At 42.5% G+C, this 15,681-nt stretch overlaps 1 protein-coding gene across 2 annotated transcripts in view; it reads right to left on the bottom strand.

Moving 5' to 3' along the window:
* LOC129696996 (guanine nucleotide-binding protein G(I)/G(S)/G(O) subunit gamma-4) overlaps positions 1 to 15,681 on the bottom strand; it is a 24,023-nt gene continuing 8,342 nt past the window's right edge. For both annotated transcript variants that reach the window (XM_055635169.1, XM_055635167.1), the window contains exons 2-3: positions 11,846 to 11,953; positions 1 to 6,081 (exon numbers count right to left, since the gene is read on the bottom strand). In XM_055635169.1, the coding sequence (XP_055491144.1) occupies positions 5,953 to 6,081; positions 11,846 to 11,932 (216 nt within the window). In that variant the 5' untranslated portion in view covers positions 11,933 to 11,953 and the 3' untranslated portion in view covers positions 1 to 5,952. The remainder of the gene's footprint in view (positions 6,082 to 11,845; positions 11,954 to 15,681) is intronic.

Consider the following 15,681-nt stretch of genomic DNA (forward strand, 5'->3'; position numbering starts at 1 on the left):
TGACAACTGAATATCTCTTTAATAATTTCATAATCTTTACTAATCACCAAACAGGAAATAAACAAAAGCACCAACCAATTTGCTCATCTGAGTCATGATGTAACAAACTAAGGTTTGCACCTGATTTTTCTAATATATTTTCTCAGAGTACAATGTGAAACTAACATGTTGAGGCTAAATACAATGTTTATCTTACAACAGTGCGTTTCATCTGCACCCAATGCAAGTGCAACATATTGGACAACCATTAAAAGTTAGAAGTCTGTGCATTCCTCCCAGGAAGAGTGATACCAGGATTTAAAAAGTTTCACCTTTATCCCGGGAATGTACTTTAATATATCAGTGCTCTTCACAAAGTTATCAAAATAAACAAAGGGAAGCAGACTTGGCACATTTCTCACAGAAATGCATGCACCACCACAAATCATGGTAAATTTGTTTTATCCCAATGTCAGTTTTTTTTTCTTATCTCCTTGCAGCAAATTACTTTGGGGTATTTTGGTTACCTTAAACTTCCTTTGTAAACACCCACATTGTGACTTGGGATTGCGCTCATCATAACCACAAGGACTCAATTCTGTCCATCCCACATCAACTCCCTCTATTATAGATAGAAAATGCTGGAGTAACTCAGTGGGACAGGCAGCATCTCTGGATAGAATGTGTGACGTTTCGGGTCGAAACCCTTACTCCAGCATTTTGTGTCATGCTGCCTGTTTCGCTGAGTTACTCCAGCATTTTATGTCTATTTTTGGTGTAAACCAGCATCTGCAGTTCATTCCTACACAACTCCCTCTATTGCTACTGCACTGTGTTTTATCTACCAGTGATAAAATAACAATCTTTGCCAGAACCTCCCAAAACTGTGGCCACCACTTTCTAATCTGACTAGGATAGTGGAAACTTGGAAACGTGACCTCCAAGCCTCTTCCAACTCACTGAATGCACATTCTCCTTTCTTTCATTGCTACCAGGTGAAATGCCTAAATACCGTGGACCACAATTTTTCCTGAACACATTTACCACAAGGACTCCATGGGTTCAAGGCAGCAGCTGATAAAAGTAACTCAATGACAGCTGGTGTTGGGGAAATGGCATTTGAAACAAGTTTACAAGATGCAGGGAGGCACACTTCAAAGGCTTAGTGCCCCAAATGCTGTTACAAAGAATTTAAAACTCCGAATTATTGAGGTGGTATCCCAACGTATTCAACTTGGAATGGCTGCTGCTAATTTGGCTGGAGAGTTGCAGGTGACCTATGGCCTTCCCTGAATGGTTTGGAGATTATTTGGATTACATTACTAGAACTGTGAATATTGAAACCCATTCAATACAAAGTTCCCTGGCAGAAGATAAAGTACCAACACGCAGTTTATCACTGCCTAGAGAGTCAATGTGGTGGGTTTCACACCAAGCAGTCACTAGTTATGGGGTAGTATCACAAAATAGGCAACAGATTGTCAGCCAGGAATATTACAATATGGATAGCATACAAACAAAAGCTTTTCACTGTATCTTGGTACGCGTCATAATAAACCGATAACAAATATTTACTTATCAGAGAAAGGGTTCGTGGTTGATGTCTTTCCGCCGCCTAGCCTTTCGAATACCATAATCATCTCCAGTGCTCCAGGGTTTCATATAGCAAAATCAGCTTTACCTTCACTCGTGTAATCATTCTTTGATCCTATCAAGAACTCCAATAACCATACTCCTACCAAAAGTACGCTCTGCTGTGGAAGTTGTGTAAATGTTAAATGTAAAATTTGGTTGAATGGTTCATTGGCACTCACTACCACCTTGTCACAAAGAGCAATTTGCTAGACAGCTACCATATCTTTGCGAGGGTGTCATCCTTAAGAAGGGTGAGAAAATTGGCCACAGAAAGCAAATGTGCTTCTCATGAGAAATGTTCCATATTTAAAAAAATGAGGCTGACACATCATTAGAAATATAGTGAACATGAGATTTTTTAGTGTTAAAACAGATTTCAAAATTGGGGTTTGAATGTACCAGGGTATGAAGTAGCTCCAACACGTTAAAGCAAGAGTTTAAAGTGTGTTTTAACACATGCTTAAAAATAATCACGTTTTAAAATGTTAAGACAGAAATTTGCAATTTTAAGATTGTCTCAGTCACTTCTCATACATGTGGATTTCAAAACAGATGATTATGAGGAAATTGTTTTTTTCAAATGGAGTCTTCATTTCTGAAAAAGTAGCATACTCCTAGACAGACCTTATTGGTGGTACCATGTATATTGATCATCAATGAGAAATTCAAAGACTTCATGCTGTGCCAGATACCAGGTGTCAGGGCCAGATACCCAATCTCTGGTGGCATCCGAGAAACAAGAAAGCACCAGAGAAATGTGTGTCATTCAGCATGGAAAAAAGGTGTCCAAGTGATGAGCTGGTACAGAAATACATAATGGTTTAGGGAATGGAAAGCACAAATTAAACCATTGAAGTAGGAAAAAGGATGGCTGTTCCGACTAGTAATTTTAAGACAAATCTGTAAAAATAATTCTGCATGCACAGCTCAGGACGTGCAGACTACTGGATGAGAAAGTCATGGAATCATTTATTAATTAACCAGATGGCTCAGTGGGGTAGAGATGAATGAACACGGCCAAATTATCTTGTGAACAAAAATCCTTGATGTGGGGTGATGGGCAATGAACTCAGGACATCCTCCCCATCCATTACATCTATTGTTTTCTTCACAATTAAAAAAACATTACGGCAATAGATTTCCCCCGCTCAATCATTAACAGACATATTTCAAGCCTCTCATTACCACACATCACCAACTCTGGTTGGATTGTTCCTGAAAGATTCATCGCAGAACATTTGCTTTCAACTCTCCAGTCCATTCAAGCAGTCTAACCCCTCCCATCTCTAATGCCTTCAGAGATGTTTTTTTTTAATGAAAATAATGGAAGCAGGTTTTCTCAATGGACTGTGGTGATTTTTTTTTCTTGGATATAGCTCACTGGCACTGATGAGGAGATTAAACTTTAAATCAGAGAGGTTGCAGAACAATCCTATAAAGTTGGCAACCATTTATTGACATTTTATTTTTTCAATTTTTGCACAGCGATGCTTGTTCCAAGTCTGCCTCTAGTTTTGAACATGAACAACAACGCAACATGACATGACCACAAAAAAACAATGAATTGTCAGCATCTGCCTCTTCATTATTCTCAAAGCAGGTGATGACTTGGCAAACTACATTTCCCCTTTAAGTACATTTTCAAAAAGCATCTCAATAGTTGAAACAGGGTAAAACAAAATGGAAAAATATCAAAGGAAGAGGAAGCCAAATGTTGATTGACTTCCTGTAATGTGAGGCTTATTGAGTGACACATCAAAAGTTAAAACACTGGAATTAATTTTTAATCAATTTATATTTGACATTCAGATTTACAGTGCAATTGTGCTGAACACAAAATTGTACATTTTATTATATGTTTGATGTATTCCTATTAATTTTAGATGCAACCAACATCACAAGATCATTTTTGTTGAAAGCAGTCTCATGGGTTATTACACTTCTGCTTGCAGAATACCAGCCTGTCTATCCTCCCTTTGAAGCATCCAGTTGTTCCTTAGCTGACCAGCAGTTTGACTCCAGCTGATACTCATCTTCCGTGTAAACCAATACCTCCTGAATTCTTGTTCTAAGTCAGCTCTCCAGAGCCCTGTAGATTCTAAGCTCTGAATTCCCTCTGTCCAAACATTTTAATTCATCCATGACTCATTTTAAAACCTTTGGTTACTTATCTGTTCTTACTCATCCACGATCTAGTTAGGGAATAAGATAAAGCAAATATTTTCCTCGATGAATGTCGTTCTTTGCTTTTGTCTTCGTATTTATCCTGACATCAAGGATCAACACAGTAATATCTCTGTTCACCTTTGAAAGAATAAACAACCTTCTTGTATTGAGGTAAAGACCAGAATCTGCTTCAGCACTACATTTTTAACAAAATTTTGCAACGCTGCACTCTCAAACATTCTATGCATCATTGTGGTTAACTCTATAATGTCTCCTTAGTTCAGGAAATATTACAGATACCAGCAATGTCCACAACAATGTACAAAAAAGTCCAATGGATACTTTATTTGAAAATATGTTCGGTACATTTTTGATTCTTTGCACCCCACCCAGCAGTGGAGAAAACCTTCTCTATGATTGCGCGATCATGAAGTGACAGCATCCCAACTACAAAGAATCCCATAATGAACTGGTCAACACTGACTCACATTTATATTAAATTATCCTTATTGTATTTCATATTAAATAACTAATGGAGATACATTTTATGATTGATGGCTAAGATACTTGAGTTTTGATTTCATCATTCCCGATTTCAAGTTTCTCTCATTTGCATTTCACAAGGCTCAGACTCATGTCTTACATGCCATACTTTAAAAAGCTTTGGGCAGAAATCACCAAAAACCACAACTGAAGTAAAGGAGGGTGATCGCAATTTTGCTTCACTCTGCTACCATGGAATATTCAAAACTCATCAGTAATCCTGACTGAATAGTGAGGCCACATCCCATTTGGCATGAAACCATGCCCAAGGTTGTTCCCCGGTTCAGATTTCTGCTGACGTTCTTCAAGTATGCAGTCTCTTTAAGTCCAAAGAAAGGCCTGTGTTTTTGGAAAAAAGAAGTGGACCTGGTGCATGATATTTTAGATTATGGAAGATGTTTCTACTTTCAATGGACACCAAAACTAAAGGTCCTGTCCCACGAGCATGCGACTCCATGCGGCAAGCGCGACCTAAAGGGCCGATCCCACCAGCATGCGCCTGCATGCGGCAAGCGCGACCAAACCAGAAGCGGGAGCCGCGCGGAGGTCGAGTGAGTGACACGGCGTCGAGACGGTCAGTTTTTCGGAGCCCCGCGCGATGTCGGGACCAGCTCCGCACAACTCCAGCGATCGAAGTGGGACCAGCCCCGCGAGGCCGTACGGCTCAAGCGACCACGTTAGGTCGCGCTTGCTGCATGGAGTCGCATGCTGGTGGGACCGGCCCTTTAGGTCGCACTTGCCGCATGGAGTCGCATGCTTGTGCGACAGACCCTTAAGTATCATTAATAAAATACAGTGACTAACAAATCCAGCAGGGAGTTCCCTCTTCTTCCGTTATTTAATCTGAGATGTGAAATCTGTTACCACATGCAGTTATTGAGGTGAAGAGCACAGAGTGGAAAAAGGATGGGAGGATGTCTTCAGAATGTGATGAAGAGTACAAGGACCTCACAAAGAGCATAACACCTGTATACCAGTTTCCATTTTGGAAATTCCTTGTTAAATACAGCTGGGATTCTGGACACAAATTCAAGCTCCAACCAATGGAATATACATTGATTCATGTATTTAACGTGGCAATATTTTTAGATAAGGAAGCATTTCAAAGTTATGGCCAGATAAATTAGGATATTAGATTTGTTTTCGGAGAGCAAAATATAATTTCCTATAAAAACAAGTAATTTTTGTTCCTGCATCATAGTTGGTTTCACGGTAAACATTTCTTGATATGTCCCTTTACATGGAACTTCAATACTGTTGAGATTGGGTAAATTCAGTCTACCTTCACTATGTACAATCATCAAAAATAGAATGGCTATACTTGTCTTCTCCCCAAAGCCACTCTTCCCTGTCACCACCAAATGGATTGTGCTTTAAGATTTTATATTTAATATACAAAACACAAGGGTCCAGTTAGAAAAATTCATCTAAATTCTTAAAAAAAAAACTTTTCTGAACTGACACGACACTGTGCCATCAAAATAATGATTAACACAAAACACTTAGTAAGTTTATTCCTCTAGAATAGGTGCAATAATCACAGCATGCACAAGTGACACTCCCAACATCTACAGTTCCTCTGTTTGGACACAGTATATCCCACCTCACTGCCCACTTAGTTGCACGTTGTCAGAGGATGATACAGAAAAACTTCTTCTCCCTGAAGGGGTTCTCTGAGGCAGGCAGTGGGGCGATGAGTGGGTCATCCCTGAGGTGAGCATCGCAGTAAGCCATCAGGTCAGCTGACGCCTTTGACACCTACAGCGGGCCAAAGAAAAATCAACCATTAGGTTCAATTTTACCTGCCTGATGTATTCCTGGGGAGAAAAAACAAGTTACCCGTTAATATAGCTCACTTGTGATACCAAAACTAGGGTTAAATTAAAAAGAACACAAATATAAACTTGGCTCATGTTCCATTATAACTTTTAGTGATGAAGCCACATAGCATGGAAACAGGCCCTTCAGTCCAATTCATCCTTTCTGATCAAGTTGCCTAACCGAGCTGGTCCCACTTGCCTGTGCCTGGCCTATATCCCTCCAAACCTTTACTATTCATGTACCTGCCCAACTATCTATTAAATGTCATAATGATACACACCACTACCAGTTGCTCTTGGTTTCTTGGTCCTCCAATAGAAGTAGTAAAAGTTGCTTCTCAGATCCCTTTTGAATCTTTACCCTCTTACTACAAACCTATGCCGTTTAATTTTAGACTCCCCATACCCTGGGGAAAGGACTGTGATTAATCACGTTTTTTATCCCCCTCACGATTTTATAAATCTCTCTATAGTCTTCCTCGGCCTCCCAACATCCGGTGAAAAAAAGAGCCAACTTATCCAGGCTTCCCTTAAGTCTGAAGAAGGGTTTCGGCCCGAAACGTTGCCCATTTCCTTCGCTCCATAGATGCTGCTGCACCTGCTGAGTTTCTCATGCATTTCTGTGTACCTCCCCTTATACCACAAACTTCCAGATCTGGTAACATCTAGTAATATTTTCTGCACCCTTTCCAGTTTATTGACATCCTATAGTGATTTAATTGGTGGAAGTCCAACCAGAGCTGGATGTTCACAGTGAACTATAGGGCCCTTGCGAGTGTGGTAAAGCAGAGGGATCTAGGAGTACAAGTACAAGTTCTCTCAACATGGCGACACACTCAAATGCTTTCTAAACAAGTAGTTTCTTTCTTTCAGGTTTTAGATTAAGCAAAAATATTTCCCTCTAATCCTACTGCCTATGACAAATCTATTCTCTAGTATTGATTTCTAGTAATTGGCCTTTGCTGACAAAGTTGTCCTTCTTATTCAGTTTCAATCAGTTATTTTTTTGTATCCTCTAGTAGTCCAAAATAATCTCAGCCGAACTATTTCTCTGCCCCAGGCAACATCTTTGTAGATCTTCTCTGTCAAATGTCTCATAGCCTACCCAAGGAAACTAAAGCTGTACACTGCACTCTAGCTGTAGCCTAATAAGTGGCTTTCACACTTACAGCATGAAATCCCAGCTCTCATATTCAGTGCCTTGGCTACGGTGTGACTCTGTATCCCCCTTAATCATCATTTTCATTGTCACACTACCTTCTACTCGAGTAGTACAGTGACACAGCAGTAGAGTTGCTGCCTAACGGTGCCAGAGGCCTGGGGTCAATCCTGACTATGGGTGCTGTCTGTACGGAGTTTGTACATTCTCCCTGTGACCACCTGGGTTTTCCCCGAGTGCTCCGGTTGCCTCCCATATTCCAAAGGCGTGAAGGTTTGTAGTTTAGTATTGGCTTCTGTAAATTGCCCCTTGTGTGTAGGATAGAGCTGGTGTAAGGGTGATCACTGGTAGCTGCCGAGAGGCCTGTTTCCAAACTGTATCTCTAAACTAAAAATCGGGATACACGCTCCCGAATCCCTTGTCCCCAACCCATCTGTGAATCCTACCATTTATTTTGCATTGTCTTTGATTCCTCTGTCCAAATGCAATCTCTAAAACATCTCCATAATGAAATCCTTTTATCACTTCATGCAAGGTTTCAACCTAAACCCTCTCTCCCCAGCAGCTTGTTCTTTGCTCCAGATTCTAGCATCTGTAGTCTCATGTCTTTACCATGCACTGATCATCTGATATTCTCCAGCTTTCTTTCTTGTTAACCAACAAACATTTTATTTTCCTTAATGGAACTTAAAATGCAAATGGTCTAGATTCTGCAATCCGCTCTTTTTCTTGGAGGAGCATGCTGTCTGACTCATCACCTTTATCCTGGAATGCTTTCCACTGCTCTATTTATGTGTCTATTTTTGTGTTTCTTGTCGCATTTTTAAAAGCAAATCTGTTTTGGAAAATTGGCCAGTCCCTAAATGATCATTTTCACTCGAGGTCTACTTCTCCTTTTCCGTAAATCACAAACTTTGAGTTAAGTTTTGATTACAACCACATTGGTGGTGTAGCGGTAGAGTTGCTGCCTTACAGCGCCAGAGACCCGGATTTGATCCTGACTCTGGGGGCTGTCTGTATAGAGATTGTATGTTCTCCCCGTTACCTGCATGGGTTTTCGCTGGAAGCGCTGATTTCCTCCCATGCACCAAAGACGTACAGGTTTGTCGGCTAATTGGTTTGGTAAAATTGTAAATTGTCCCTAGTGTGTGTAGGATATTGTTATTGTGTGGAGAACACTGGTTGGCATGGATTCGGTGGGCCAAGGGGCCTGTTTCTGCGCTGTATCACAAACTAAAGTAAAACCACCAAAATATCCTCACTCCCATGATCTATAATTCCACCCATATTCCTTAAAACTAAATGTAGAACTCCATCCTCTCATGGTGGTCCTGTCATGCACTAGCTTAAAGGCTCCCCTTGAAAGCACAACGAGAATTCTGTACCTTATGTCCTGTGTATATTGATTCAATTGATTTATTGGGTAGCAATAAACCTACAGTAGTGTGACTGTTCACTTCTTGTCATTAAAATGCTTCATTTAAAGACCCTTCTAGTATCTAGAAGGGGCAACGTCACGGTCATGGACGACTATTTCACACACTACCAGACTGGGAATAATTAGATGTTGGACTTCACAAGGAGATATTGGGAGTGGTGAACAGAAGGTTTAACGAGGAGGTCAGAGAGCACATTGAAGGAAGAAAGGCATGAGGAAAGGTTCAGAGAGGCAATTCCAAAAGGTATGATTTGGGCACCTGAGGCAAGCCTTTCAACATTGGAGCAAAGGAAATTGGGTCTGTGCATAAGGCTAGAATTGGAGAAAGATTAAGATCACAGATGGTTCAAAGTTGGAGAAGGGTACAAAGCAGGGGTAGTTTGGTGGCTGGAAGAGAGAATATAGAGAGAGGGAGGGTTATCAGGCCAGAAGGAGTTATAGAGACAGGGACAGAGTTACTGAGAGGAAAGGGTCCAGGGGCTGGAGGGGCTATTGAGAGAGGTAGTGTAGGGCTAGAGGGGGCGTGCAGATGGAGGAGTGCAAAGCTGGAGGAGGTTTCAGGGAGAGGGAGGTGTGCAGAGCTGGAGGAGGGTTAGAGCAGGAGGGGTTATAAGGAAGGAACGAGGTGAGAGATTAAAGGGAGATGGAAGCTTGTAGGGGTGGAGGAGACTGCAGAGGGGGTGGGGTAAATTCCTTATTGAACACAGTATAACATTTTAAATTTGAGTAGCCGGGTGATGCCTGGGTGTAAAACACCACTGACTCTCAGTGTAAAATGCAGAAGGTTAGTCTTCCAAGCGATGCACGAAATGGTGGATAGGCTGTCCATTCACATTAGTCATGCCCCATAAAATCAAGAAATCAGATGATGTATAGCTCAGTAATTGTGTTTTCCAGACGCCGTGCCCATATCTCTGTACTCTAGGAAGATCAGGATTGCAGATGAAATGTCTGTGTGAATTCCGAAGAGTGCTATGTAATTATCCTGGAAGCCTCAGTGACAGCAGAGAAACCTTGCTGAAACCATCACGGTGCCTTGTTTTCCTGAGAGGATGCAGCATTCTGTGCTGCACATTTGAAGCGTCTATTTTGCAACCATCCCATTCCTGGTTCCATTGTCATCTGATAATAACAATCTGTCAGCTCCTAATGGGAGCAGATCAAAGGCTCCCAGCACCTGGGACAGTCACACAATTCAAATAAAAAGCAGCATCACGGGCAGTGCCGATTTCTGGTGGCATGAAAGGCTCTAATTAATTTGTTTGCTGCCTTTTTCGGAGAATTTCAACGTTACAAAGCTAAGAGCTGGCTTTAAAATCTCATTATTTAGTCTTTTTTAAACAGCCGGGCAGGGTTAATGAGGCGTTCTGAAATGCTATTGAGATTATTTTCTCACCATGCTCAATTGCCTGGTGGGTGTACCATTATATTAAAATGTCTGCATGGAGCCGTAGACTGATGTAGGATATATGATCATGAGTAATATATCATTAAATGCTGTGTCATTACCATCCAAACAAGAGAGGGAATGAACCTTGTGAATCACTGGTCCTCCTGCTCTTTGTATCTAACACAGCTATCAGTTTTGCTTTCTGTCTCTGTCCACCTTTTGGTTTGCCAATCCCTCAGGATCGCTTTGCAATGTCCACTGGTTAAAGATTCATCTCCTTGACCCACTGTTAAGAACTAACACCCAAGAGCAAAATTGTATGGTCATTAAAAATGTGTTTTGTCCTCATTTCACTTCGAACATTCCTGATTGTGAATTATATAACCAGTTGAAAAGGGGAAATAAGGCTTCATAACATAGTCACGTGAGGATATAGAAACATAGAAAATAGGTGTAGGAGAAGGCCATTCGGCCCTTCGAGCCAGCACCGCCATTCAATATGATCATGGCTGATCATCCAAAATCAGTACCCCGTTCCTGCTTTTTCCCCAATATCCCTTTATTCCGTTAGCCCTAAGAAATAAATATAATTTGTTCTTGAAAACATCCAGTGAATTGGCCTCCACTGCCTTCTGTTGCAGAGAATTCCACAGATTCACAACTCTCTATAAGAATACGTCCAACACCTGCCAGTATCAACGTTACACTGAGCCCAGACAACCAAACCATCCTGTAGCTAATAATAAAGGTGGTACAGTGGTGCACCAGGTAGAGCCACTGCTTCATAGTTCCAGCATCCTGGGTCCAATCTGATCTCTAGTGCTGACTGTTTAGAGTTTGCATGTTCTTCCTGTGGCACGTGGGTTTCCCATGGGTGTTTTCATTTCCTCTCCCTTCCAAAAGACTTGAGGGTCGGTAGGTTAACTGACCACTGGAGATTGCCCCTGCTCTGTGGGTGAGACTCTGGGTCGGGGGGGAGTTCAAAAAAACACAGGGAAAATAAAATGGGATTAATTTAAGATTAATAAATTGATGGTCAGCTTGGACTCTCTGGACTGAATGTCCTGTTTCTCTGCTGTATCTCTCCATGAATCTATGACTCTAATTCAGCTATAAATACTGCAATATGGAGGAGTAGCAAGCAGTGGAGAAGTTAGAGGAGGTAGAGAGGGTAACGAGGAATGAGGAGAATCTTTGAGGTCTTTTGGAGGTTGGGAGTTGAAACATTTCAATGGGTGGATGGTGGTGGTATGTGAGGTGGAGAATAAGTGGATGCATAAAAGATGCCAGTATTGGTGAGTAGGAAATAGGCTGGAGTTACAATATTGAAAAATGATCGACAGGCAAAGACCAGATGGTGAATGTGATATTTCTAATGCATTACGCATCCTATCAAGAGACTGCTCACCATCTCTGTCACTCTGTCTCCTGGGAAAGGAGGAACTCCAGCAAATTACAAGTAACATCTCTGGATCAACTCTGGTCCTTGCTGTCCACCTAGGCAATTGAAACTGATCCAAGAGACCATACTTGGGTCCAAGCATTCTCAAACGCAAGCATATTCCCAGGACATGATGGGGTTTGTACAGTTTAATGCTGATTCTCTCATATCTCCATTCCCAGTCAATCAACAGAATGACTATCTGCTGTTTTACCCACAGACTGTCTCAAGAGTATTATATACCTCTACATTTGCTTCAGAAATTGACACTTACCTTCATTCTGTCCATACAAGCTTCCATCTTCAGCTGCTCCACTGCTTTCCTGGCCTGAGATATACTGGCTGTGCTGTTGCTCGACATCTTCCCTGTCACCCTGCAAACCTTGAAAATCAAATGTCCTGAAGTTTGTGGGTGTAACATATTAAGCTGACAATAACTAAACATCATTCTGCAAAAACGTACACAGGCAAGCCACAGGAAATTACTGCCGAATATTAATTGCCTTCCGATTGTAATGGTGGCTGTTGCTATGCACCACTATAGCTATTTGTTGCAATGATAGGGCTTGAAAAAACCTGTTCACTGGAAAGTTTGGATTCCATTGGACTTGATCAAGAAGATAGGTTTTAAGCAGCATCTTAAAAGAAAGGAAAAGGTTGAACATTGACGAGGTTTTTAGGGCAAGAATTCCAGAGCCAGGAGCTTTGGTATCAACAGCCACTACATGTTACATTTGGGAATGATATAGACCACTATTTCCTACACCTAGCAGGTTAGAAGGGCTGTAGAGCTTGAAATATGAAGCCAGGTGAAGGATGTTGTAGTTGGAACGAGATGGAGGGTGTGTGGGGGAGAATGGAGAAAGGAATGAGGGACTGTGGGAGAGATGGGTGCACATCTAGATGGGGCACAGGGAAAAAGGGGAGGGGTGTGTTTGTTGGTTATTCACCAGGAGGTGGGCGGTGTTCTTCATGGTGACACAGAAATCCGAGTTGAAACCAGCCACATGCTAAACACACCAGATTTTCAGAGAGACAGCGCTATCTGCAGAGGCACAGGTAATACCAAATGGGACCCTCCGCAACAAACGAACAGAACAATGAGCAAGCTAATATGACAGGTATAATCCACACTCTGATCAGAGGGTGTAGTGCTGGGAACTGGTAACAACCTCAAGCATGAAAAATTGATGCTGTGTGTGTGTGTGTGTGTGTGTGTGTGTGTGTGTGTGTGTGTGTGTGTGTGTGTGTGTGTGTGTGTGTGTGTGTGTGTGTGTGTGTGTGTGTGTGTGTGTGTGTGTGTGTGTGTGTGCCATCTCCATTGGTCCTTAACCTGATGCTCTCTGGGAGGTAAGTGGTGCTGTCCCACACCCAGTCAATCAACCTAAACGTCAAGACTGATATTTAAAAAAGACTTCAAGAGTAGGAGTAAACGGGTCCTTTTAACAATGGCAGGCAGTGACTAGTGGGGTACCGCAAGGCTCAGTGCTGGGACCCCAGCTGTTTACAATATATATTAATGATCTGGATGAGGGAATTGAATGCAACATCTCCAAGTTTGCGGATGACTCGAAGCTGGGGGGCAGTGTTAGCTGTGAGGAGGATGCTAGGAGGCTGCAAGGTGACTTGGATAGGCTGGGTGAGTGGGCAAATGCATGGCAGATGCAGTATAATGTGGATAAATGTGAGGTTATCCACTTTGGTGGCAAAAACAGGAAAATAGACTATTATCTAAATGGTGGCCGATTAGGAAAAGGGGAGATGCAACGAGACCAGGGTGTCATGGTACACCAGTCATTGAAAGTAGGCATGCAGGTGCAGCAGGCAGTGAAGAAAGCGAATGGTATGTTAGCATTCATAGCAAAAGGATTTGAGTATAAGAGCAGGGAGGTTCTACTGCAGTGTTTAAGAGGGAACTGCAGATGCTGGAGAATCGAAGGTTACACAGAAAGGCTGGAGAAACTCAGCGGGTGCAGCAGCATCTATGGAGCGAAGGAAATAGGCAACGTTTCGGGCCGAAACCCTTCGGTTCTACTGCAGTTGTACAGGGTCTTGGTGAGACCACACCTGGAGTATTGCATACAGTTTTGGTCTCCAAATCTAAGGAAGGACATTATTGCCATAGAGGGAGTGCAGAGAAGGTTCACCAGACTGATTCCTGGGATGTCAGGACTTTCATGGAGGAAAGACTGGATAGACTCGGCTTGTACTCGCTAGAATTTAGGAGATTGAGGGAGGATCTTATAGGAACGTACAAAAGTCTTAAGGGGTTGGACAGGCTAGATGCAGGAAGATTGTTCCCGATGTTGGGGAAGTCCAGGACAAGGGGTCACAGCTTAAGGATAGAGGGGAAATCCTTTAGGATCGAGATGAGAAAAACATTTTTCACACAGTGAGTAGTGAATCTCTGGAACTCTCTGTCACAGAAGGAAGTTGAGGCCAGTTCATTGGCTTTATTTAAGAGGAAGTTAGATGTGGCTAAAGGGATCAGGGGGTATGGAGAGAAGGCAGGTACGGGATACTGAGTTGGATGATCAGCCATGATCATATTGAATGGCGGTGCAGGCTCGAAGGGCCGAATAGCCTACTCCTGCACCTATTTTCTATGTTTCTATGCTGAGAATCTGAAACAAAAAAAAATGCTGGAAACACTCAGCAGGTCAAACAACACCTGTGGGGAGTGGAGGTCCAAGATGTTTCAAAGCAGGTCTTTATAAGGGGTCTGTCCTTGCAACAGCTTGACATGAAGTTTGATTTATCTAATTTTGCTGGACACACATTGTTTTTTCCTGCTACATCTGCAACCACAGAAGTTCCAGCAAGCAATAAATATTTTCTGTCTAGGGCGGCATACATTAACAAAGCTTTCCCCTTGCATTCTAAAATGAAAGCAGAATATGCTGCAACTACGCAGGCTGCATTGGGAGCAAGAGAAACCATGCTATTGTTTCACGTCTGAGATTAGGAAGGAGATAGAAGCTAGTTAATGTGCAGGGAGGGTGATAAACTGGAGTGACCATGGGGATCAGCTGCAAACAAGTCGTCTGATCAGGTCAGCAGTTGAAGGGTAAGAACGTAGGCAGAATGAGGAAGTTGTAAATGGCAGAGCAGGAAGAACAGATGGCAAGCTCAGCCTGTTTTCATTCTCACTGGGAGTGGAGGACATGCCCAGCCTGACTTCTTCACCTGCTCTGCATTTTACAACCTTCCCATCCAGCATGCCCAGTCTCATACCAACCACTCAGTCCCGATGCAGAGTGTCGACCTAAAATGTTGACAATTCTTTTCTCCACTGGGGTTCCTTGCCCTGCCGAGGTCCTCCAGGAGTTTATTTTATGCTCCAGATTCCATTATTTGCAGTCTATAACTGGCATCTATAAATTATTTTGTCTATGTTCTCTCTCTCTCCAACTGCTCCCACTCACTTGCTGCCCAGGTACCATTGTTTAGGCCTACCCCCATGGTCACCCCGGTTTTATCCCATGAGAGGCATCCTAAATCCAAGACTTACAAAATTCTTAAGGGGTTGGACAGGCTAGATGCTGGAAGATTGTTCCTGATGTTGGGGAAGTCCAGAACAAGGGGTCACAGTTTAAGGATAAAGAGGAAAACTTTTAGGACCGAGATGAGAAAAACATTTTTTACACAGAGCGTGGTGAATCTGTGGAATTCTCTGCCACAGAAGGTAGTTGAGGCCAGTTAATTGGCTATATTTAAGAGGGAGTTAGATGTGGGATAAAAGGATCAGGGGATATTGAGAGAAAGCAGGTACAGGATACCGAGTTGGATGATCAGCCATGATCATATTGAATGGCGGTGCAGGCTCGAAGGGTCGTATGGCCTACTCCTGCATCTATTTTCTATGTTTCTATCCCCCCCCCCCCTCCCCCCTGCAGCCTCATAAGCATCTTTTATCTTCTTCAAAATGGTGTAGCTGCCTCAGTACTGGGCTGGATCCTGTTCTCCGGTGCTGTCAGTGTGGAATTTGTATGTTCTCCCTGTGACTGCATGGGTGGGTTTTTGCCCATATCCCAAAGACGTGCAGATTCGCAGGTTCATTGGATACAATTCCCCCTAATGCGCATGGTTTGCAGGAGGAAGTGGGATAAC

This window comes from Leucoraja erinacea, chromosome 5 (genome assembly GCF_028641065.1).
Source record: "Leucoraja erinacea ecotype New England chromosome 5, Leri_hhj_1, whole genome shotgun sequence".
Lineage (NCBI taxonomy): Eukaryota > Metazoa > Chordata > Chondrichthyes > Rajiformes > Rajidae > Leucoraja > Leucoraja erinaceus.